The sequence below is a fragment of the Lithobates pipiens genome, unplaced genomic scaffold (assembly GCF_037356315.1).
Source record: "Lithobates pipiens isolate NorthernLeopardFrog02 unplaced genomic scaffold, aLitPip1_a1.2 Scaffold_28, whole genome shotgun sequence".
NCBI lineage: Eukaryota > Metazoa > Chordata > Amphibia > Anura > Ranidae > Lithobates > Lithobates pipiens.
The window spans coordinates 150,311,723-150,338,743 of NW_027507789.1; the positions used below are offsets into that span (position 1 = coordinate 150,311,723).

At 43.4% G+C, this 27,021-nt stretch overlaps 1 protein-coding gene across 1 annotated transcript in view; it reads left to right on the forward strand.

The window, feature by feature from the left end:
- Positions 1-4,117: 4,117 nt before the first annotated feature.
- The window catches only part of LOC143935662 (proton channel OTOP2-like), a 127,872-nt gene continuing 104,968 nt past the window's right edge, over positions 4,118-27,021 (forward strand). Inside the window, exon 1 of the mRNA XM_077459693.1 lies at positions 4,118-4,718. Coding sequence (XP_077315819.1) covers positions 4,388-4,718 — 331 coding nt within the window. The 5' untranslated portion in view covers positions 4,118-4,387. The remainder of the gene's footprint in view (positions 4,719-27,021) is intronic.

Below are 27,021 nucleotides of genomic sequence, written 5' to 3' on the forward strand. Positions count from 1 at the left end.
GTATACAGCACGCACCTGGATTCTGCAACCTGTATACAGCACACACCTGGATTCTGCAACATGTATACAGCACAAGCCTGGATTCTGCAACCTGTATACAGCACACGTCTTGATTCTGCAACCTGTATATACCAAATGCCTGCATTCTGCAACCTGTATATAGCAAATGCCTGCATTCTGCAACCTGTATATAGCATACGCCTGCATTCTGCATCTTGTATATAGCAAACGCCTGGATTCTGCAACCTGTATACAGCACACGTCTTGATTCTGCAACCTGTATATACCAAATGCCTGCATTCTGCAACCTGTATATAGCAAATGCCTGCATTCTGCAACCTGTATATAGCATACGCCTGCATTCTGCATCTTGTATATAGCAAACGCCTGGATTCTGCAACCTGTATATAGCAAATGCCTGCATTCTGCAACCTGTATATAGCAAACGCCTGCATTCTGCAACCTGTACATAGCACACGCCTGTATTCTGCAACCTGTACATAGCACACATCTGGAGTCTGAAACCTGTACATAGCACACACCTGTATTCTGCAACCTGTATATAGAAAACACCTGCATTCTGCAACCTGTACATAGCACACATCTGGAGTCTGCAACCTATACATAGCACACGCCTGTATTCTGCAACCTGTAGATAGCACCCGTCTGCATTCTGCAACCTGTACATAGCACACATCTGGAGTCTGCAACCTGTACATAGCACACATCTGGAGTCTGCAACCTATACATAGCACACGCCTGCATTCTGCAACCTGTACATAGCACCCGTCTGCATTCTGCAACCTGTACATAGCACACATCTGGAGTCTGCAACCTGTACATAGCACACATCTGGAGTCTGCAACCTGTACATAGCACACGCCTGCATTCTGCAACCTGTACATAGCACACTCCTGCATTCTGCAACCTATACATAGCACACGCCTGCCTTCTGCAACCTGTACATAGCAAATGCCTGCATTCTGCAACCTGTACATAGCAAACGCTTGTATTCTGCAACCTGTACATAGTACACGCCTGCATTCTGCAACCTGTACATAGCACACGCCTGTATTCTGCAACCTGTACATAGCACACATCTGGAGTCTGCAACCTATACATAGCACACGCCTGCATTCTGCAACCTGTACATAGCACCCGTCTGCATTCTGCAACCTGTACATAGCACATATCTGGAGTCTGCAACCTGTACATAGCACACATCTGGAGTCTGCAACCTGTACATAGCACACGCCTGCATTCTGCAACCTGTACATAGCACACTCCTGCATTCTGCAACCTATACATAGCACACGCCTGCCTTCTGCAACCTGTATATAGCAAACGCCTGCATTCTGCAACCTGTACATAGCAAACGCCTGTATTCTGCAACCTGTACATAACAAACGCCTGTATTCTGCAACCTGTACATAGCAAACACCTGCATTCTGCAACCTGTACATAGCAAACGCTTGTATTCTGCAACCTGTACATAGTACACGCCTGCATTCTGCAACCTGTACATAGCACACGCCTGTATTCTGCAACCTGTACATAGCACACATCTGGAGTCTGAAACCTGTACATAGCACACACCTGTATTCTGCAACCTGTATATAGAAAACACCTGCATTCTGCAACCTGTACATAGCACACATCTGGAGTCTGCAACCTATACATAGCACACGCCTGTATTCTGCAACCTGTAGATAGCACCCGTCTGCATTCTGCAACCTGTACATAGCACACATCTGGAGTCTGCAACCTGTACATAGCACACATCTGGAGTCTGCAACCTATACATAGCACACGCCTGCATTCTGCAACCTGTACATAGCACCCGTCTGCATTCTGCAACCTGTACATAGCACACATCTGGAGTCTGCAACCTGTACATAGCACACATCTGGAGTCTGCAACCTGTACATAGCACACGCCTGCATTCTGCAACCTGTACATAGCACACTCCTGCATTCTGCAACCTATACATAGCACACGCCTGCCTTCTGCAACCTGTACATAGCAAACATCTGGAGTCTGCAACCTGTAAATAGCACACGCCTGTATTCTGCAACCTGTATATAGCAAACGCCTGCATTCTTCAACCTGTACATAGCAAACGCCTGCCTTCTGCAACCTGTACATAGCACACATCTGGAGTCTGCAACCTGTACATAGCACACATCTGGAGTCTGCAATCTGTACATAGCACACGCCTGCCTTCTGCAACCTGTACAAAGCGCACATCTGGAGTCTGCAACCTGTACATAGCACACATCTGGAGTCTGTAACCTGTACATAGCACACATCTGGAGTCTGCGATCTGTTCATAGCACACAACTGCATTCTGCAGCCCCCCCCCATCAGGTCAGCTACACTATACCTGGGTGGTGGTGGACACAGCAACCTGTCCTTGCACAAGTCTCAACCATACTCCTTCTCCAGTGCACTAACTGAGCTTCTTCACTGCTACTGCTTGAAAATGTCCCGTTACTAATGTTTGTGTAGCAGACATTTTCCTCTGTAGCATATGCACTGATACAACCCCTGGCGCTCAGACTCTCGTGCCATGGGTTAACTCTTTCTTGGCCATCAGTTACTTTGGCATCAGTGAGCCATGCTGTAATACTATCTGCATTTCGGCACAACTTGTAAATGGCAGAAAAGGAAACATGCTCTCTGGTGACACTCCTGCCTCTTCCCAGGCAGCTTCTAGAGAAGCCATCATTTGGAAACGCATTTGCACTGACAACGGTGGTGCAGACGCTCCCCTCTATAGCACAACACTGTTTCTCTTCAATTGAGGCTCCGCAATCCATACAGCAAAACATAATACTTTCTTAAGACATAACACTTTAATCGGTCATTGCCGGTAGCATCCACTGCTATGATTCAGGGGATAATCCTGGACTAAGTGCCCCCACGTGTAGCGGTACCCCCACAGGAGCTGCTTGGATATGGGTTTGCCCGGGCCTCCCACTGATTAATCCACAGCCAGTTGCATTGTATTTTACCACAGCCAGATGTACACACTCTTCCGCTCATTGTCTCCAATAACCAGTCTAGGGGATTTGTATTTTTATTTTATTTGGAGAACTTAGATAGGAGAAGGGAATTAGTAGGATACTCCAAATTAACTATTCACAGGTGAGGACAACTCTCGCCATAGAACTGTGTAGCAGAATTTCTGTAGGACCATACAGCACCTGTATGGAATTAACAAGTACCTTTGTAGCTGAAGGAACTCCATTGAACATTGCCTCTTCAAGACACTAGCCAGTGTCCCCTTTAGCTTACACCCAGCAGCTGACTTCTAGCATTCAGAGGGCGATCTAATAGCACCAGTTCCCTGGATCCCCTGTTGGGGTCTGTACTCACAAGGCTCCTGTAGAACTCAAGGCAGACTTCCCCGTAGTACCAGACACAATCCACAGACATCCTCCCTCAGTCAGGTCTCACAAGAACCATGGGTTGCAGCTTCAAAGTTTTAGGCCTTCAGATCGAGCATCTGAAGCTGCATAGCAGGCTGTGCTGAGGAGGGGCGACAGCCCTCCCTCCTCACCTGGACCTCTCTGCAGAAAACCCAGAGCCCACGTGCTCCTCAGATATAAATACAGTCACCCAGCATGCCTTGGGGCACATCCCCTTCTAATTGGCCAGGGCTGTATAGACATCCATGCTCTCATCTGTCAGGTTTTCCCACTGTCCAGTATACTCCAGAGCTATTGGACCAGTGCGGAACTTTCAAGACAGCATGAGCAGCACCAGAACACACTGAGCAGATTCTATCAATTAATCGCCACTCTCTGTTATGCAGACAGCATATACAGTAAATTTGCCTAGCTGTCTCCCTGTTAAGCAGAGAAACTGGAAACAATATAGACTAACTCTAGCACCTACCTAGGAGGGTGATACACTAGGATTGATCATTCCAGTCAGTTCTAGTAAAAAGAAAGGTGGCATTCAGCTTTAACTGGAATAACTGAGTAAAAGACCCTGGGAATCCAGTGGTTAAAAAAACACAGGTGGATGGTGTAACATGAATGCACCACACCTATGCCTCATGCCCTGTCACCTGCTGGCACTGACGCTTTGAAACTTATTTTCCCTCCTCCTTTCTCTGTGGGAATTCCTATCACACTGCCTTGTCCCATTGGAAATGCTATAGAAAGCCACAGAATACTGTGATTTAAAAAACAACATACAACAGAGCAAGTTGGGACAGAGGAAAAGGGGGCCTTTATCCACCAACTAAACAGCAGCCCAAGGAATGAACTTGACATTTATATAGGAACTGAATGTGTTTTGTCTATACCTTGAATGTTGTAGAAGATGCACAGTGGGTGATTGTGCTCACACGTGAAGATTGACTCCTTTTGAAGCTATAATGGAGGATAATCTAGAGTTGGACACCACCAATGATCCACTACAGAACACAACACCGGTAATACAGGAGGAAGAAGAGAAGAGGGACTGGAAGAAAGGAAGTAGGCTACACTCTACATCAGTGGGCTTCAATGTCCTTCTCTTTAGCTGTGCTTTGCTAACCTGTGTGTTCAATGAGGACATCCCTATCTTCGAGAGAGACTTTCTTATATTCCTCACTTTCATGATAGTTATCTGTATTTTGTGGATGCTCTTCCAAATGTACTTCACCTGGAGGAACAAAAGTGCAGTTCTGTATAAGGATTGCCAGGCTGGTCCAAAATGGATGAGAGGTCAGTTAATTACTCCTGCTAGTCAACATTTGCAATTGCTAATTACTTTGCTTTCTTTGTCTTGAAATTGTTTCTAAAAGTTATTATATCTAAAGGTGTAATTAACCACTTTCGGACCGCCTGCTGTTGTTGTACGTCAGCACTTTGACATTGAATACTGTTGTTATGACAACTGATAGCTGCCATAGCCCCTGGTATCTTTAAAAACGGCAAGCGGTCCTCTTTCGGATAAAAGTGTTCTCTGTGGCGGAATCACTTTTACCGGGTTGGGAGAGGGCCCCAACCCGCCACTGCGTTGCTGTCATCTCTGTCGCTTACCGGAGCCGTTGGGGAAATTTTTTTTATTGAAAAATACTTTTTTTTTTATTGCATTTAAGTGTAAATGTGAGATCTGAGGTCGTTTTGACCCCGGATCTCACATTTAAGAGGTCCTGTCATGCTTTTTTTCTATTACAAGGGATGTTTACTTTCCTTGTAATAGGAAAAAGTGACCCAATTTTTTTTTTTAAATGGACAGTGTAAAAATAAAAAATAAGCAATAAGCAGAAGCAAACTCAAACTTAAGTCACGCCCGCATATGTAAAGGTGTTCAAACCACACATGTGAGGTATTGATCGTTAGAGCGAGAGCAATAATTCTAGCTCTAGAACTCCTCTGTAACTCAAACCTGGTAAAATGTAGACATTTTTTAAACGTAGCCTATGAAGATCTTTAAGGGTCAATGTTTGTCACCATTTCACGAGTGGGCGCAATTTTGAAGCGTGACATGCTGAGTATCAATTTACTCTGTGTACCATTATCTTTCACAATGTAAAAAAAAAATTGGGCTAACTTTACTGTTTTCTTCTTTTTTAATTAAAAAAAGTGTATTTTTTCCCAAAAATTGCATTTGTAAGAACGCTGTGCAAATACGGTGTGACATAAAGTATTGCAACAACCGCCATTTTATTCTCCAGAGTGTCTGGGGAACTAAATAAATAAATAAATACAATTTTAATATATATATATATATATATCTAAATATCTATATATACATATATATCTATCTATATATAAATATATAGACACATAGATAGACGGAGATATATCATATCATAAAACATCCAATAAAAAATAGAGGGGGCACCGAATGGAAATTTTGGCACCAGAACCAAAAATGCAGGATGCACTTGGCCGAAAACCGAAAATGACAGTTTTTAAAAAATATACTTTTATATATAATTGTATTATATATTCGACTCTTTAATTAACCACTTCAGTTCCGGACCAATAAACACCTTAAGGACCAGAGGTCTTTTTGCAATTTCGCACTGCGCTGCTTTAACTGGTAATTGCGCGGTCATGCAATATTGCACCCAAACGAAATTTGCGTCCTTTTCTTCCCACAAATAGAGCTTTCTTTTGGTGGTATTTGATTGCCTCTGCGATTTTTTTTTTTTGCGATATAAATGAAAAAAGAGCGAAAATTTTGAAAAAAAAAGATATTTTCTTCTTTTTGTTATAAGAAAAATCGAATAAACTAAATTTTAGTCATACATTGAGGGCAAAATTTATTCAGCCACATGTCTTTAGTAAAAAAAATGTCAATAAGCGTATATTTTTTGGTTTGCGCAAAAGTTATAGCGTCTACAAACTAGAGTACATTTTCTGGAATTTACACAGCTTTTAATTTATGACTGCCGATCTCATTTCTTGAGGTGCTAAAATGGCAGGGCAGTACAAATCCCCCCCAAATGACCCCATTTTGGAAAGTAGACACCCCAAGGAAATTGCTGATGGGTATGTTGAGCCCATTGAATATTTATTTTTTTTGTCCTAAGGGATTGAATAATGACAAAAAAAAAAAAAAAAAAATTTTTTTACAAAAAGTTGTCACTAAATGATATATTGCTCACACATGCCATGGTTATATGTGAAATGACACCCCAAAATACATTCTGCTGCTTCTCCCGAGTACGGGGATACCACATGTGTGGGACTTTTTGGGAGTCTAGTCGCGCACGGCACCCCGAAAACCAATCACCACCTTCAGGATTTCTAAGGGTGCAAATTTTTGATTTAACTCCTCACTACCTATCACAGTTTCGAAGGCCATAAAATGCCAAAATAGCACAAAACCCCCCCAAATGACCCCATTTTGGAAAGTAGACACCCCAAGCTATTTACTGAGAGGCATGTTGAGTCCATGGAATATTTTATATTTTGCCAAAAGTTGCGGGAATATTACAAACTTTTTTTTTTTTGCACAAAGTTGTCACTAAATGATATATTGCTCACACATGCTATGGGCAGAAGTCAAATTACACCCCAAAATAAATTCTGCTGCTTCTCCCGAGTACGGGGATACCACATGTGGGGGACTTTTTGGGAGCCTAGTTAACTAGCTACCTAGCGACACTAGCGACACTGATGCAGCGTTCAGAAAAATTATCGCTTAGTGACACTGGCAAAAGGGGGTGAAAGGGTTAACTAGCGGAAATCAGGGGGTTAAAACCATTATTGGGTAGTATATCGGGGTACCTAGCGCTATAAAAACCTGGCGGTGAACCTAAAAAAATAACTAGCTACCTAGCGACTGTAGCGACACTAATGCAGCGATCAGAAAAACGATCGCTTAGTGACACTGGCAAAAGGGGGTGAAAGGGTTAACTAGCGGCAATCAGGGGGTTAAAAACATTATTGGGTAGTATATCGGGGTACCTAGCGATATAAAAACCTGGCGGTGAACCTAAAAAAATAACTAGCTACCTAGCGACACATGCAGCGATCAGAAAAATGATCGCTTAGTGACACTGGCAAAAGGGGGTGAAAGGGTTAACTAGCGGCAATCAGGGGGTTAAAAACATTATTGGGTAGTATATCGGGGTACCTAGCGCTATAAAAACCTGGCGGTGAACCTAAAAAAATAACTAGCTACCTAGCGACTGTAGCGACACTAATGCAGCGATCAGAAAAACGATCGCTTAGTGACACTGGCAAAAGGGGGTGAAAGGGTTAACTAGCGGCAATCAGGGGGTTAAAAACATTATTGGGTAGTATATCGGGGTACCTAGCGCTATAAAAACCTGGCGGTGAACCTAAAAAAATAACTAGCTACCTAGCGACTGTAGCGACACTAATGCAGCGATCAGAAAAATGATCGCTTAGTGACACTGGCAAAAGGGGGTGAAAGGGTTAACTCTAGGGGCAATCAGGGGGTTAAATCTTTATTGGGGGGTGATAGGGGGCTACCCTGGACCTAACACTAACTGTCCTGACAGTTTTTACTGTCACAACTGACACTGAATGCATTGATCAGTAAAGAAATGATCAATGCAATCAGTGACACTGTGACTGGGGGGGGGGGGGGGCGGGGGGGGGGGATCGGGGGGGGTTTGTGTGCCTGTGTGTACCTACATGTCAGTGTAGTGTTGGTGCACACTTACTTTTACTGTTCTCCTCGTAGTCCGGTCAAAAAGACCGCCCCGAGGAGAATGACATCACTTCCTCCTTCCTGTGTAAACAATACACAGGGGAGGAAGCTTCTCATTGGCCAGGAGCGATCCAGAGGGGGTGGCCGAAAACGAACGGCCATCCCCTCATCACGGAGCGCTCCTGGACCGAATCGGACCGCCGTAACCAGCGGGAGGGGGTCCGATGGGACCCCCCACCCGCTGGAAGGCAATCACGTAGATGTACGTGATTATGCCTGCCTGTGCCATTGTGCTGACGTACAATGGCAATACGGCGGTCCTCAAGTGGTTAATAGCATCAATTTAAATGAATAAGAATTTATCGTCAGCCATTATTGGCACCTTTGGCACAAGAAAAGGTCAAGTCCCTTTAAATTGTATGTATGTCTGCACACTGGTCCCTTGGGCTTCCATTGTGATGTTAAAACCCTGCTTGCTGCATTTTTGGTCAGTTAAAAAAAAAAAACGCATCTCCCAGTTGAAATGCATTGAAAACGCAGAAATAATACATCATTAACGCAACGGTGTTACGTTTTTGATGCAGTTTTTGAGTCACATGACCTATGAAAAACACACCATAGGCAAAGTAAAATTGGGGCAAAATTGCCGCAAAATTTGCAGTGAAATTGCCATGAATTTGCTGTAAAATTGCGTGCGTTTTCGCCCATTTCCAGCCGAAATGTTTCAGTGGCCGAAATTTTCAGTGCATCTCTAATAAAAAAAAACGTTAAAAAAAAATCTGATTCCTTCATAAATGTAAGCTAATATGTATTTTTCTACATATCTTTGATAAAAAAAAAATCCCAATACACGTATATTGTATAAGCTCTACAAATTATGGTATACATACTGGATTTTTTTTTATACTAGTAATGACGCAATCAGCGACTTATAGCAGGACTGTGATAGCCTGGCAAGAAATCTGACACTAACTGACATTTGACACTTTGTGGGAACCAGCGACACTAATACAGTGATCGGTGCTAAAAATATGCACTGTCATTGTACTAATGACACTGGCTGGGAAGGGGTTCACATCTAGGGCAGTCAAAGGGTTAAATGTGTGCCTAGCCAGTGTTTATGTGTGTACAGAGAGCTGCTTTTACTAAGGGAAGTGCTGGTTTTTATTCCCAACTTTAAAGAAGAACAAAAAATGCCACACCCCGCTGACAGGACAGCGCTCTGTATTGTTTACATTCCCAGAACTCCATCCTGTCTTCCTCAGAGGGTCATTATTGGCTGTCAAGTGTTGATAAGCTTGTGCTGTGACTAATCACAGCACAGCCGGCGCCGCGGGTGCACGCACCCCCTACCCGGAAGTGCTGGATCATGTACTAGATACATGATCTGGCACAGGAGAGCTGCTTTGCCATTGTACTTCTACTTGAGGCAAGTGGTTAAACATTTTTTTTTTATTTATTATGAAAGATTCACCAGTATAGGAGAAAATGATGAATCACTTGACCTCTGGAAAGGTTTTACCCCCTTCATAACCAGGGCATATTTTGCTATTTGGCATTGCGCTATTTTAACTGACAATTGCTCGGTCATGCAACACTGTACACAAATTACATTTTTATCATTTTTTTCACACAAATAGGGCTTTCTCTTGGTGGTTTTTATGTTTTTGCAATATAAACAAAAACATTTTAAAACATTTTGACATTTTTTGAAAAAAAACCCCAATATTTTCTGCTTTTTTTGTAAAACATAGCCAATACAATCCTACTTATTCATACATTTAGGCCAAAATGTATCCTGCTACATGTCTTTGGTAAAAAAAAATCCCAATAAGTGAAAAATTTCTTCTTTTTTTTTACACCAAATTTTCACTTTAACCACTTGAGCTCCAGAAGGTTTTATCCCCTTCATGACCAGGGAGTTTTTGTTATTCAGCACTACGCAATAGCACAGTCACGTAACACTGTATGCAAATTTTAGAATTTTTTTCACACAAATAGAACATTTATTTTTGGCGGTATTTGACTTTGATTTGAAAAATGTTCCTGCTCTACTTTGGGGCAACTTGCATTGACTTCTGTTAACCACTTGCCACCCTCCCACTGTCAAATGATGGCAGGGTGGTGCGGCTCTCGTTCTGGGTGGACGTCATATGACAGCCCTCCAGAACAACCAATCGCGGCGATCGGTGGTGTGGTGTGTCAGTCTGACACATCGCTACACCGATCTCGGTAAAGAGCCTCTGATGGAGGCTCTTTACCACGTGATCAGCCGAGTCCAATCACGGCTAATCATGATGTAAACAGGAAGAGCAGTTGATCAGCTTTTCCTTACTCACGTCTGACAAATGCGAGTAGAGGAGAGCCTATCGGCTGCTCTCCTTACAAGGGGGGTATGTGCTGATTGTTTATCACCGTAGCCCCCCTCGGTGCCCACCCAGGACCACCAGGGTCCCGCCAGGACCACCAGGGATTGCCACCACACTAGACCACCAGGTATGCCACCCTGGGCCACCAGGGAAATGTCAATCAGTGCCCAGGCAGCTAACAATCAGGGCCCATTGCCAATGCCGGCCACTGCCATCAGTGATGCCTATCAATGCCATCTATCAGTGCAGCATATCAGTGCCACATATCAGTGCCCAGCAGTGCCGCCTATCAGTGACCATCAGTGCCATCCATAAGTACCCATCAGTGCAGCCCTTCACTGCCCATCAGTGTCACCTATCAGTGCCCACTAGTGCCACCCATGAGTGCCCATCAATGCCACCTATCAATGCCCATCAGTGCTGCATATCAGTGCCACCCATCAGTGCCACCTACCAGTGCCCATCAGTGCCACCTACCAGTGCCCATCATCAGTGCCCGTCAATGCCCCCTCATTGGTGCTGCCTTATCAGTGCCCATCTGTGAAGGAGAAAACGTACTTATTTACAAAATTGTATAATAGAAACAAAAGAAAAACTTTTTTTTTTTTCAAAATTGTAGGTCTTTTTTTATTTATTTTTTTCGCATAAAATAAAAAACGCAGAGGTGTTCAAATACCACCAAAAGAAAGCTCTATTTGTGGGAACAAAATGATAAAAATTCTGTTTGGGTACAGTATTTTATGACCACGCAACAGGGCTGAAAGCTGAAAATTGGCTTGGGCAGGAAGAGGGTGTAAGTGCTCTGTATTGAAGCAGTTAAAGAAGTTATATGCAAGCCGCGATAAAGTCTTGCTTCAAGGTCACGCTGGTGTGAAATGGCACTAAATCAATTTGCTTATTCTAAAGTAAATATGTATCTAAAGCCATCATATTTTTAAATTCTGTATAAAGTATGCAAGTGTTAGAAAGATTGAAATTTTGGGAAAAAAATTATATTTTCTACTTTCTGTTTTAAAAAAAATCAAATTTCTTCAAAAATTTAGGCCAAAATGTATCCTGCTACAATTTTTGGTAAAAAAAAAAAAAATTCCCAATAAGTGTATATTAACCACTTCAATACCAGGCACTTAAACACCTTCCTGTCCAGACCAATTTTGAGCTTTCAGCGCTGTCGCACTTTGAATGACAATTGTGCGGTCATGCTACGCTGTACCCACAAATAGAGCTGTCTTTTGGTGGTATTTGATTACCTCTACGGTTTTTATTTTTTACCAAACAAATAAAAAAATACCGAAAATTTTGAAAAAAAATATGTTTTTTTTGTTTCAGTTTCAAAACTTTGTAAATAAGTAGGTTTTCTCCTTCACTGATGGGGCTACACTGATGGGCACTGATAAGGCAGCACTGATGGGCACCAATGAGGTGGCAATAATGAAGTGGCACTGATAAGGTGGCATTGATGGACACTGATATGTGGCACTGATGGGCACTGATCGGCGGCACTGATGGGTGGCACTGATGGGCGTCACAGATGGGCACTGATAGGTGGCACTGATGGGTGACATGGATGGGCACTGATAGGTGGCACAAATTGGCACTGATAGCTGACACACATTGGCATGGATGGGCGGCATGGATGGGTATGGATAGGCGGTACAGATGGGCATTGATAGGCGGCAAAGATGGGCATGGATGGGCACTGATAGGTGGCACGGATGGGCACTGATAGGCAGCATAGGTGGGCACTGATAGGCGGCATTGCATTATACTGTACTAATGGATGCCAATCAGTGCCAAACAATAATGCATGCCAATCAGTGATGCCCATTGTGGGCACTGATTGGCATCCATTATGGGCACTGATTGGCATCCATTGTGGGCACTGACTGGCATCCCTGGTAGTCTAGGGAGGATTACCTTGTGCTGGGCATCCCTGGTGGTCTGGTGGCATCCCTGGGGCATCCTCGGGGGGGCTGCGCTGATAATTGATCAGCACAGACCGCCCCTGTCAGAGGAGCAGCCGATCGGCTCTCCTCTACTCGCATCTGACAGACGCGAGTGAAGAAAAGCCGATCACGGGCTTTTCCTATTTACACTGTGATCAGCCGTGATTGGACATGGCTGATCACGTGGTAAAGAGTCTCCGTCAGACTGACACCCCGCAACAATGATCGCCGCGATGTGCGCCACTGGGGGCGTGCAGCGGCTCAAAATCCTGATCACGTCATATGACATCCGGTCAGGATTTTGAAACCACTATGCCGCCGTGTATCTGCTATAGGGCAGGCGGCAAGTGGTTAATTGTTTTTATAACGTTATAACTGGAATTTATGTGGCTATGACGCTATACTGGTAAATGGTGGTGATCAGCGACTTTGAACTATTTGGACTTGTAATAGTGTGGCGGTCAATCTGACACTGGCTGGGAGATACACTAATGCCGCGTACACACGATCGGACTTTCTGAACGAGTGGACCTGCCCACACACGACCAGAGTTTTCCGGTGGGCTAGGTCCGGCGGACAACCCGCTGGACTATGGCGGGAGTCCTATGGCGGGACTTTTGAAATGAACAGACTTGCCCACACATGGACAAAAATCTGTTCATTTTGAACGTGGCTTCAGGTATCCGGGACTGAATGTCGACGCCTCCATTGGCGAGATTGACACCTCGCTAGCCCCGTTGCCTGGTATGGATTTAACCACTTTCAGACCGGACCATTTTGCTGGTCAATGACCAGAGGTCTTTTTACAATTTGGCACTGCGCTGCTTTAACTGGTAATTGCGCGGTCATGCAATGTTGTACCCAAACAAAATTTGCGTCCTTTTCTTCCCACAAATAGAGCTTTCTTTTGATGGTATTTGATTGCCTCTGCGATTTTTATTTTTTGCGATATAAACGTAAAAAGACCGCAAATTTTGAAAAAAAATGATATTTTCTACTTTTTGTTATTAGAAAAATCCAATAAACTCAATTTTAGTCATATATTTAGGCCAAAATGTATTCAGCCACATGTCTTTGGTAAAAAAAAAGTCAATAACTGTATATTTATTGGTTTGCGCAAAAGTTGTCACATCTACAAACTAAGGTACGTTTTCTGGAATTTACGCAGCTTTTAGTTTACGACTGCCTATCTAATTTCTTGAGGTGCTAAAATGACCCCATTTTGGAAAGTAGACCCCCTAAGTAGACCCCATAAGTGGCATGTTGAGCCCATTGAATATTTTATTTTTTTGCCTCAAGCGATTGAATAATGACAAAAAAAATTTTTTTTTTTTTTTTACACAAAGTTGTCACTAAATGATATATTGCTCACACATGCTATGGGCATATGTGAAATGACACCCCAAAATAAATTCTGCTGCTTCTCCTGAGTACGGGGATACCACATATGTGGGACTTTTTGGGAGCCTAGCCGCGTACGGGGCCCCGAAAACCAAGCACCGCCTTCAGGCTTTCTAAGGGCGTAAATTTTTGATTTCACTTCTCACTACCTATTACAGTTTTGAAGGCCATAAAATGCCAAGATGGCACAAAACCCCCACAAATGACCCCATTTTAGAAAGTAGACACCCCAAGCTATTTGCTGAGAGGCATGTTGAGTCCATGGAATATTTTATATTTTGCCACAAGTTGCGGGAAAATTACAAACTTAAATTTTTTTAAAAATTTTTTCACAAAGTTGTTACTAAATGATATATTGCTCACACATGCCATGGGCATATGTGAAATGACACCCCAAAATAAATTCTGCTGCTTCTCCTGAGTACGGGGATACCACATGTGTGGGATTTTTTGGGAGCCTTCAGGTTTTCTAAGGGCGTAAATATTTGACTTCACTCCTCACTACCTATTACAGTTTTGAAGGCCATAAAATGCCAAGATGGCACAAAACCCCCACAAATGACCCCATTTTAGAAAGTAGACACCCAAAGCTATTTGCTGAGAGGCATGTTGAGTCCATGGAATATTTTATATTTTGCCACAAGTTGCGGGAAAATTACAAACTTTTTTTTTATTTATTTTTTTCACAAAGTTGTCACTAAATGATATATTGCTCACGCATGCCATGGGTATATGTGAAATGACACCCCAAAATAAATTCTGCTGCTTCTCCTGAGTACGGGGATACCACATATGTGGGACTTTTTGGGAGCCTAGCCGCGTACGGGGCCCCGAAAGCCAAGAACCGCCTTCAGGTTTTCTAAGGGCGTAAATATTTGACTTCACTCCTCACTACCTATTACAGTTTTGAAGGCCATAAAATGCCAAGATGGCACAAAACCCCCACAAATGACCCCATTTTAGAAAGTAGACACCCCAAGCTATTTGCTGAGAGGCATGTTGAGTCCATGGAATATTTTATATTTTGCCACAAGTTGTGGGAAAATTACAAACTTTTTTATTTACCGTATTTTTCGGACTATAAGGCGCACCGGATTATAAGGCGCACTAGCAATGATCGGCTGCTAATGGGATATTTCCATATATAAGGCGCACCGGACTATAAGGCGCACTGGATTATAAGGCGCATTTAATGAAACAAAACTCTGATGCGGTACTGTAAGTCAAATTTTATTCAACTCTTTAGCAATAACCATAAAATGGTCTATAACAATAACTCTTAACACTGTTCAGTTAAATACAAAACCAGACACTCACTTTTTCACTTTATTCTTCAATAACTCTTAACACTGTTCAGTTACTGGTGAATACCGTACAAAACCAGACACTCACTTTTTCACTTTATTCTTCTCCCGCAAATCCATCAAATTCTTCATCTTCAGTGTCTGAGTTTAACAATTGGGCGATTTCGGCATCAAGCACGCCCGTATCCCTCTCATCATTCTCATCAGTATCCGAGTCAGGCTCGTTGCTGTCATCGGTACCGGTACTTAGCTGTTCAGTGATAATTCCGGACTTCTTGAAAGCTCGGATTACACTGGTGACTGATACCTTCGCCCAGGCATCCACGATCCACTGGCAGATAGTGGCGTAACTCGCCCGGCGTTGCCTCCCTGTGTTGGTGAATGTGTGTTCGCCTTCTGTCATCCAATGCTCCCACGCAGCTCGCAATTTAACTTTAAATGACCTGTTGACACCTATATCTAGTGGCTGCAGTTCTTTGGTTAATCCACCCGGAATGATGGCAAGCACCGAATTAGTTTTCTTCACTTGGGCTTTGACAGTATCTGTCAGATGGGCGCGCATGGAGTCACAGACCAATAGGGATGGAGATTCGTGGAAAAAGCCACCCGGTCTCTTGACGTAAACCTCTCTCAGCCACTCACTCATCTTCTCCTCGTCCATCCAGCCCTTCGGGTTAGCCTTGATGATGATGCCAACCGGAAACTTTTCTTTTGGCAGAGTCTTCCTCTTGAAAATTACCATGGGTGGTAGTTTCTGGCCATTAGCCTGGCAACCGAGAACTACAGTGAAGGATGACTTCTCGTTTCCTGTAGTGCGTATAGATACCGTACTGGTCCCTGTTCTCTCGACAGTACGGTTTACAGGGATATCAAAGGTAAGGGGGACCTCATCCATGTTGGTGATGTGCTCTGGCCGGATCTTCTGTTCATTGATCTTGTTCTTGCAGTAGGTACGGAAAATGGCCAGCTTTTCTTCGTAATCCTTTGGCAGTTGCTGTGACATAGTGGTTCTTGTGCGGATAGAGAGATTCCGCCTTTTCATGAAACGGAAGCACCAAGAGGGACCACCTCGAAAGTCGTTGATCTCCATGTCGCGTGCGAACGCTGTTGCTTTGAGTCGAATAGAGACAGTAGAGACACTTCTAACTGCGGTTCTCTGTTCAATAACCCACTGTTCAATTTTGTCCTCCAACTGTGGCCATCTTGCTTTGTTTCCTCGGAAACTCAGTTTGGTCTTCTTTACCTGGCGCAGGGCATCTTCTTGCTTCCTCCACTTCCGTACCATTGATTCATTAATGTTGAATTCTCTCGCAGCTACTCTATTTCCATGCTCTACTGCATGACTGCAATGCAATGCCCAATCCAAGCAGTGCAGCTTCCTAGCTTTGGTAATCCCACGAAGCTGCACTGCTTGGATTGGGCATTACGGCCATCTTAGTCAGGAGGTGTGCGCATTCATTTGTTCATTTTCTACGGTATACCCGCTGCCCCAAAAATGGCTCCTGTTAAGAGACATGCTTATGAAGCGGATTTCAAACTCATCGCTATCAGTCACGCAGTAGAACAACCTGAGAGAGGTTTACGGTACGTCGGTTTACGGTAAGAGACCGGGTGGCTTTTTCCACAAATCTCCATCCCTATTGATCTGTGACTCCATGCGCGCCCATCTGACAGATACTGTCAAAGCCCAAGTGAAGAAAACTAATTCGGTGCTTGCCATCATTCCGGGTGCATTAACCAAAGAACTCCAGCGATGTCAACAGGTCATATATAAGGCGCACCGCATTATAAGGCGCACGGTCGATTTTGTGAGAAAATTTAGGCTTTTAAGTGCGCCTTATAGTCCGAAAAATATGGTATTTATTTTTTTCACAAAGTTGTCACTAAATGATATATTGCTCACGCATGCCATGGGCATATGTGAAATGACACCCCAAAATAAATTCTGCTGCTTCTCCTGAGTACAGGGATACCACATATGTGGGACTTTTTGGGAGCCTAGCCGCGTACGGGGCCCCGAAAACCAAGCACCGCCTTCAGGCTTTCTAAGGGCGTTACAGTTTTGAAGGCCATAAAATGCCAAGAGGGCACAAACCCCCCCAAATGACCCCATTTTGGAAAGTAGACACCCCTAAATTTAGGGGTACACTAGTGAGACTAGGTAATAAATGGCGGGTGCCCTGAAACTATAAAAAAATAACTAACCAACCAGCGTCACCTGTAACAGTTATATGGTGATCACTGGTGAAAGGGTTAACTAGGGGGCAATCAGGGGGCTTTATGCGGTAGTATATGGGGGTCCCTGGCGCTATAAAAAGCTGCGGCGAACCTAAATACCTACCTGCCTAACTAGCGTCACCTGTGACACTAATACAGCGATCAGAAAAACGATCGCTTATTAGGCTGGGTTCACACTGGAGCGATGCAGGAACGCCACGAATCCGCGGCGGGTTCCCGCATCGCATGCCTCCCGGCGGCAGTTCACACTGCCCTATGCGAACTGCTGGGAGTGTCAGTGAAATGTTAATGACACCCCCAGATCAGTTCGCATATCGCAGTGCGATCTGCAAACTTGGATCGCATGGTGTGAACACCCATGCGATCCGATTCTGCTGCGGACCAAAAAAATTGTCCCGTGCGAGTTTGCGGCGGGTGCGGCGGGTGCGACACGAATTCAGCCATACTATCTGTATGGCTGAACTCGAATCGCACAGAGATCGGATGTGATTTGCACTGCAGTGCGGTGCGAATCACATCCGTTCTCATAAACCGCTGCAATGTGAACCCAGCCTTAGTGACACTGGCGACGGGGGGTGATCACGGGGTTAAACCTTTATTGGGGGGGTTAGGGGGGTACCTTAGAACTAAAGGGGGCTAACCCTAACTGCCCTAACAGTTATTACAGTCACAAATGACACCCGCCGGGTGATCAGGGGGTTAAACCTTTATTAGGTAATAAATGGCGGGTGCCCTGAAACTATAAAAAAATAACTAACCAACCAGCGTCACCTGTAACAGTTATATGGTGATCACTGGTAAAAAAGGGTTAACTAGGGGGCAATCAGGGGGCTTTATACGGTAGTATATGGGGGTCCCTGGAGCTATAAAAAGTTGCGGATGAACCTAAATACCTTAACTGCCTGACTAGCGTCACCTGTGACACTAATACAGCGATCAGAAAAATGATCGCTTATTAGGCTGGGTTCACACTGGAGCGATGCGGGAACGCCACGAATCCGCGGCGGGTTCCCGCATCGCATTCACACTGCCCTATGCGAACTGCTGGGAGTGTCAGTGAAATGTTAATGACACCCCCATATCAGTTCGCATATCGCAGTGCGATCTGCAAACTCGGATCGCATGGTGTGAACACCCATGCGATCCGATTCTGCTGCGGACCAAAAAAAGGGTCCCGTGCGAATTTGCGGAGGGTGCGGCGGGTGCGGCGCGAATTCAGCCATACTATCTGTATGGCTGAACTCAAATCGCACAGAGATCGGATGTGATTTGCACTGCAGTGCGGTGCAAATCACATTCGTTCTCATAAACCGCTGCAATGTGAACCCAGCCTTAGTGACACTGGCGACGGGGGGTGATCACGGGGTTAAACCTTTATTGGGGGGGTTAGGGGGGTACATTAGAACTAAAGGGGGCTAACCCTAACTGCCCTAACAGTTATTACAGTCACAAATGACACCAATGCAAAAAAAATAAAAAATGCAATTGGTGTCACTGTGACTGGGGGGGCAGGGGTAATTGGGGGGGTGATCGGGGGGTGAAGGGGGGGTGTGAGTGTGCCTGGCATGTTCTACTGTGTAGTGTCGTGTTGGTGCAACTCACCGATCCTCTCTCCTCGGTGCCGGAACGAAAAATACCGACACGGAGGAGAGATTACATCACTTCCTCTCCTGTGTTTACATTACAGGAGAGGAAGTGATGTCACGGAGCATTTCTATTCGTCGGGAGCGATCAGGAGGGGGTGGCCATGAATGAATGGCCGCCCCCTCATCCCAGATCGCTCCCGAATGAATACCGACCGCCGCAGGAACCGGGGGGGGGGCCCGATCGGGCCCCCCACCTGCGGGAAGGCAGGGACGTATATATACGCCCATATGCCTGCCCGTGCCATTCTGTCGACGTATATCGTCGTGCGGCGGTCGGCAAGTGGTTAAAGGGGAACCCCCTACGCCAAAAAAACGGCGTGGGGGTCCCCCCAAAGTCCATAGCAGACCCTTATCCGAGCACGCAGCCCGGCCGGTCTGGAAAGGGGGTGTGAACGAGCAAGCCCCCCCTCCTGAGCTGTACCAGGCCGCATGCCCTCAACATTGCGCAGTCATGCTACACTGTACCCAAATGAAATTTTTATCATTTTTTTCGCACAAATAGAGCTTTATTTTGGTGGTATTTATTCACGTATTTATTCACGACTCCATTTTTTATTTTTTACGATATAAGCGCAAAAAAAGCGGAAATTTGGAAAAAAAACAATATTTTCTTTTTTCTATTTGAAAAGAAATCCAATAAAATCAAATTTTGTCATAAATTTAAGCCAAAATGTATTCTGCTACATGTTTTTGGTAAAAAAACAATTACGTTAAGTGTATAATAATTGGTTTGTGTGATCACGGCCATATGTACGCAAATGATCACATACATATGTGTGCAGATAATCATTGGGACATGTGATTTTAGTGGGACATATGTGGGGGACATGTTTTTATTATTAGGGACATGTGTTTTTATTATTTGGGGACATGTATGTTTTGGGGACATGTGTGGGGACATTGTGTTTATACTGTGTGGTGTGTTTACACTGTGTGGTGATTTGTGTTTACACTAGACTGGTGATCAGTGAGTAAAAAGCTGTAAAAAACAGCTCATACTCACTGATCATCAGCCGGCTGCAGCGAACTGCTCTCCTCTCCTCAGCGATTACTTCTGTGTGAGGAGATTGCCTAGCAACCAGCTGTTTGTTTACATCACATGATGGGCGTGATTGGACACGGCCGTCATGTGATCAGGAGGGCCAATCACAGAGCCCTCCTGCCGATCTGAGCTGCGCCGTGTCCGGGTGACACGGGCGCATCGGGATCGCGCCGCTGCGCGGGCACGCGCGCGCGCGATCCCGCTCCTTCTGATGGACGTTCCTGAACGTCCTATCAGAAGTAGATGGCTCCCACCTGGCCGTATATGTGCATTGGCCGGGTGGGAAGTGGTTAATAATCTTTAATAATTTTCAAAATGAACGGACTTTTCTCCGTGTGGGCAAGTCTGTTCATTTCAAAAGTCCGGTGGACTAGCACACAGAAGGGCGGATTGTTTTTTTGAGTCAAAACTTCTTTCTAAGTCCGCCGGACTTTTGGAAAGAAAAAGTCCGCCAGAGCCCACACACGGGCGGATTATCCGACGGACTCTGGTCCGCCGTATAGTCCGATCATGTGTATACGGCATAACTGAACAACTGACACAAACATCCACAGGGATACTTATTCTGACTCCGATTGTTGTGAAGCGATCTATCCCTTGTGAGACCTCTATGCCTGGCCTGTATAAGCAGATATAATCACTGAGGACAATCCTCATCAGATAGCTTGAACTCACCAATACCGATTTCCGTCCATAGATGCTTTTATTCTGAACATCAGATTACAGCAGATGACAAGATACAAACAGATAAACAGGTTGTGGTATTGTGCGGTCAAAATATGATATTGTCTATAGCTTACAATGTAGAATACATGTGCTCTGCTACATGAGGCTTGTTACTCCATTGATGACACAGGAAGTACAAAACACAGGGAGAAGGGTGGAGCATTACATGGAAAATAAGTATGTCATAACATAAGGGGAAATAACTTGAGAACACAAATTCATTACCACAAAAGGTCACTAGATGGCAGCGTGTGAAATAAATTCAAACATCCATAGAAAAATGGTTAGGAAAACAATATATATATATATATACACTGTCACTGTACAAATGACAATGGCTGAGGTTATCATTTAGGGGCAATCAAAGGGTTAATTGTGTCGCTTTTACTTTACTACCTGTCTGTGTGATTGGTCAAAGCCGATCAGCTGACTTCAGTCAAAATGTGAATGGAGGAATCTGTTATGGTCTTTTTTTCATTCAGCCCATGAGCTGAATGAAAAAAATAGAACATTACATATATGCCCAATAATTAGAAGTGGGTGGATGCAGGGCGGTATATTCTAATAGTGGGCATACCACACACCTTTTCTGGCAGACATTTCTTCATCCACATCAATCCATGTGAATGGAGGAATCTGTTAAAAAATAAAAAAATAAAAGTGTCCCACGAAGTCCATTCATCTTCTTCTTCTCTCACTCTGACGGACCAAAAAAAAAAAAAAGCAGCACGCCACCACCGATCTGCCTCCATGCAAGGCTCCTGCCGTAATGACCGGTCTCTCAGGTGACAGTTCTCTTATAACTGAGGGTGGGGCCACGCGACAGTGTCGCCGGTTGACCCCGCCCCCTCTGATACTACTGGAAAGCCATGGGGATGTCCCTGTGTGTCAGAGGGGGCGGGGTCACCCGGCAACATCATCGTGTGGCCCTGCCCTCAGTTATAAAAGAACTGTCACCTGGGAGGCCGGTCATTACAGCGGGTGCCTCCCATGGAGGCGGATCTTTGGCGGCGTGCAGCTTTTTTTTTTCGTTCCGTCAGAGCGAGAGAAGAAGAAGATGAATGCACTTCGTGGGACACTTATTTTTTTATTGTCTAATAAAGGACTTGTCCCAATGGTCTTTTACCATTTTCACACTTTTTTTGTGAAATGGTGAGGGTAGAATTATGTCCCATTACCATTTCACACGGGGGCCGGGATCTGGGGGTCCCTTGCCCGCAGACCCTCACAACCATCAGGCAAGGGTTTACTACCTATCACAATTTTTTTTTTTAATTTTGGTTCACGGTTCCCCTATTGACTGTGGGGGAATCCCATGCCGTTTTTTTCAATTTTTTGTGTATTGCTGGGGCCGACAATTCATTATAGCCTTGAGTACTTTTAAATTACTTTTTTTTCCTTTAGAAATGTCATTTTACTCTCGGACTGGCATACTATAGACACCCCTCAGGTGCGAAATGTAAAGGAATGTTTCACTTTAAGCATTATTAAAATCACTGCTCCCGAATAAACGGCCGTTTTTAAACCTTTTTCTTTGCATTGATACATGTCCCCTGGGGCAGGATCCAGGTCCCCAAACACTTTTTATGACAATACCATGCATATAAGCCTTTAAAATTAGCACTTTTGAGTTCTCCCATAGACAATTCATTATAGCCACGAGTACTTTTAAATTACTTTCTATAGAAATGTCATTTTGCTGTCAGACTGTTCTAAACACGGGAAACATGCGCCCCTTTACAGGCATACTATTGACACCCCCCAGGTATGACATTTAAAGGAATATTTCACTTTTATTGTTTCACTTTAAGCATTATTAAAATCACTGCTGCTATAAAATTGTACGTAGTTTCCCGCAGTTGCACGGGTATTCGCAATTTTAAAGTATATCATGTTTGATATCCATTTACTCGGCGTAAGATCATCTTTTATATGTTACCAAACAATTAGGTTATGTATTGTATTTTTGTGCATTAAAATTTAAAAAAGTATGTTTTTTCCAAGAAATTTGAATTTGCTAAATACTGTGGTACATAAAAAAGAAAAAACACCCACCATTCCCTAGGGCCTTTGCTTTAAAAATATATATATAATGTTTGGGGATTCAAAGTAATTTTCTAGCAAAAAAAAAAAATAAGAAGATTTTTTTCATGTAAACAAAATGTGTCAGAAAGATTCTTGGTCTTTAAGTGGTTACAAGAGTGGGTGATATGTGGCATAAACTCAAATGTTGGGTATAAAATGGCAGGACAATTTAAATGCCCCCCAAATGACCCCTCATTTCACTTTCTTTACTACCTATCACAGTTTCAGAGGCCCTAAAATGCCAAGATAGAACAACACCCCTCCCCTTCCAAATGATCCCATTTTGGAAAGTAGACACCCCAAGCTATTCGCTGAGAGGCATGTTGAGTCCATGGAGGATTTTATTTTTGACACAAATTTTTGGAAAATGACAAAAAATAAAAATAAAATGTACTCAAATTTGTAATTTTAATAAGAAATTGATCACACATGCCATGGGTAGATGTAGAATTACAACCCAAAACACTGCTACTTCTCCTGAGTAGGAAGATACTAGGCTTGTGCAATTAGTTTCGTAACTAATCGAAATTCGGCCGAATTTTGCATCTTTCGGACATTCGGATGCATCCGAATGTCCAAATAAAAAAATAACGAATTACAACGAATACGAAAGAAATATAACGAATGAATTCAAATGAATTCGACATGATTCGGTAATTCTTTAAAGATCTAATGAAACAAAAGGTCAGCTCAAAGTAAATCTTATAGGCCAATCGGCTAATTAATTTTGTGCCGGAGGTTGGATTACTGGCAAAGTGCATTCCTGAGAACTGAGTTAGAAGGGTGTTGTATTGTATTTGAGCCGAGAAGAAGAGACGTTGTCATTGTGTGTGTTAAAAGATTCAATAAACAAACGACTTTCCAAACTACGAATCATTATCATGAATGTCTATACATACATAAATAGCGAATTTCAACGAATACGAACGAATGAATTTGACACTCTACGAATAATAACGAATTATCCGAAAATGTATTAACGTAATATAACGAATATAACAGAACAAAATGATGTATTTTACGAATGACAACGAACCGAAACTAAACAAAATTTTCTGTTGTGCACAAGTCTAGAAGATACCACATGAGAGACCTTTTGGCAGTCTAGCCACATACAGGACACCAAAATCCAATGAGCACCTTCAGGCTTTTAAAGGGCTTGAAGTAACCGATAAATAATAATTAATATTATTTATATCATCTATGTATTAATTTGTCTAGTCCCTATAGATTAGTTAGTCTATTAACACACTGAGCGCATGCTACTGTTAATATCACAATACTACAAAGTTAGCTATGAAACCAAACACATGGTTTAAGATCAATCAAATCTCATTTATTTCCCAAGGAAATAAGAAAGCTTATATAAGCTATTATTAGAAATTATAAGAGTACATAGCATACAATCAGAGTACAATGCAAGCAGTAAGCTTAGCATGTCCTCTGGCTGTCCTCATGATGGAGAAAGAGGAAGCTCTCTTTCAAACATTTCTTTTTAACAAACACACCTCACCCATACTGCATTCCATTGCCCAACCCCTTTTTCTTGTGGACGAATCAGTGTCTCTGGGGCGTCTCCTCCCCAGGCTAAATATCTCTGACCGTCCTGCCATAATTGGCCTCTGGGAGGCAGTGTCTGTCCATGAATTGCAACTACTCCGACTGGGGTCACATCTTGGGTATCGATCTCCGGTGCTCCGCCTGCCCGTTAGGCTCGTCTTTGATCCTCACAGACAGATCGGAGTCAGCATTGTCATGCAGAGTAGCTCTCATAGATAGATGGGAGCCTCTAATCTGAAATCACAATAGAGGTTTAACTGGTTACATTCCCACTGGGGGAGGGCATCTTGATCTCCAGGATAGTGCACCATTGGGACTGGGAATCAATGAGTTCATACTGAATCCAACAGGGCTTTATTTCCTTATTACACTTCCTGACCACCTATCACAGTTTCGGAGGCCCTGAAATGCCAGGATAGTACAAAACATCCCATGTTTTGCGCATTAGTGCTTAATCATATCCTTCAACTCCAGCAGGTGTCTGAGATGTTGCAGTATTGACTGACCTGGAACAGTGGTATTTCTTGTTGTTGTACCCAAAAATATAATGTCGGGGTTACCCATACAATCCATACCAGACTCTTGCAAGATTCTAAAGGGGAACACGTGCCAACAAATGTTTACTAAAAAGGCATGGGGTCCCCCAAATCCTAGACCAGACAATTATCCCAGCATGCAGGCCAGAAAAGGGGGATAAGCATGTGGCTCCACCCTTTAACCATATTAAGCCACATTATTATTATTATTTTACAGAATTTATATAGCACCAACAGTTTACGCAGCACTTTACAATATAAAACGGGAGACAACACAGTTACAATACAATAAATTACAAGATGGTTAAGAGGGCCCTGCTCAGAAGAGCTTACAATCTAATATGATGGGGCAAGTGGTACAAAAGGTTGTAACTGGGGAATGAGCTGATGCAAGTGATCAAAGATTAGTTGGAGGCGTGAGAGGCTTCCCAGAAGAGATGAGTTTTCAGGGATCACCTGAAGGCAGCCAGATTAGGAGATAGCCGGACAGATTGAGGCAGAGGGTTTCAGAGGATGGGAGAGGCTCTGGAGAAGTCCTGGAGATGAGCATGAGAGGAGTGGACAAGGGAGCTTGAGAGCAGGAGGCATTAGGAGGAGCAGAGCAGGTGGTTTGGGTGATATTTGGAGACAAGATTGGTGATGTAGCTCGGGGCACAGTTGTAAATGGCTTTGTATGTTGTACTTAGTATTTTTGGAAGCCAGTGTAAGGATTGGGGGAGAAAAGTGGCAGATTGGGCAGTTGGTAATATAGATGAGTGTAGCAGCAGCATTCATGGAGACTGATGAGGAGCCCATGGAGGGGTAGGCCTATGACAAGGAGTTGCAATAGTCAAGGTGAGAGATAACGAGGGAGTGAATGAGTAGCTTGGTGGTTTCATTAGTTAAAAAGGGGCGAATTTTAGAGATGTTACGGAGGTAAATTCTACAAGCTTTTGAAAACGATTGGATTTGGGGCTGAAAGAACAGGTTAGAGACTAGGATTACACCAACAGTGAGGGAAAAAAGTATTTGATCCCCTGCTGATTTTGTACATTTGCCCACTGATAAAAAAATGGTCAGTCTATAATTTTAATGGTAGGTTTATTTTAACAGTGAGAGACAGAAAAACAACAAAAATATCCAGAAAAACACATTTCAAAAAAGTTATAAATTGATTTGGATTTAAATGAGTGAAATATGTATTTGATCCCCTATAAATCAGCAAGATTTCTGGCTCCCAGGTGTCTTCTATACAGGTAATAAGCTGAGATTAGGAGCACTCTCTTAAAGGGAGTACTCCTAATCTTAGCTTGTTACCTGTATAAAAGACACCTGTCCACAGAAACAATCAATCAGATTCCAATCGCTCCACCATGGTCAAGACCAAAGAGATGTCCAAGGATGTCAGGGACAAGATTGTAGGCCTACACAAGGTTGGGATGGCCTATAAGACCATCGTCAAGTAGCTTGGTGAGAGGGTGACAACAGTTGGTGCTATTAGTCACAAATGGAAGAAACACAAATTAACTATCAATCTCCCGTGGTCTTTGGCTCCATGCAAGATCTCATCTCATGGAGTTTCAATGATCATGAGAATGGAACTACACGGGAGTAGGGATGAGCCAAACACCCTCCTGTTTGGTTCAAAGCAGAACATGCGAACAGCCAAATAATTCCACAGAACACATAAAGTCTATGGGACAAGAACATGAATAATCAAAAGTGTTAATTTTAACCACTTGCTTACTGGGCACTTAAACCCCCCTCCTGTCCAGATAAATTTTCAGCTTTCAGCGATGATGCACTTTGAATGACAATTGTGCAGCCATACTACACTGTACCCAAATGAAATATTTTTCAATTTGTTCCCATAAATAGATCTTTCTTATGGTGATATTTGATAACCTCTGCGGTTTGTATTTTTTGTTAAAAAAATAAAAAAAAACCGAATGTTTTTAAAAATGTTTAATTAAAAAAAAAAAATGTTGTTATAAAATTTTTCAAACAGGTAATTTTTCTCCTTGATTGATTTACGCTGATGAGGTGGCACTGATAAGTG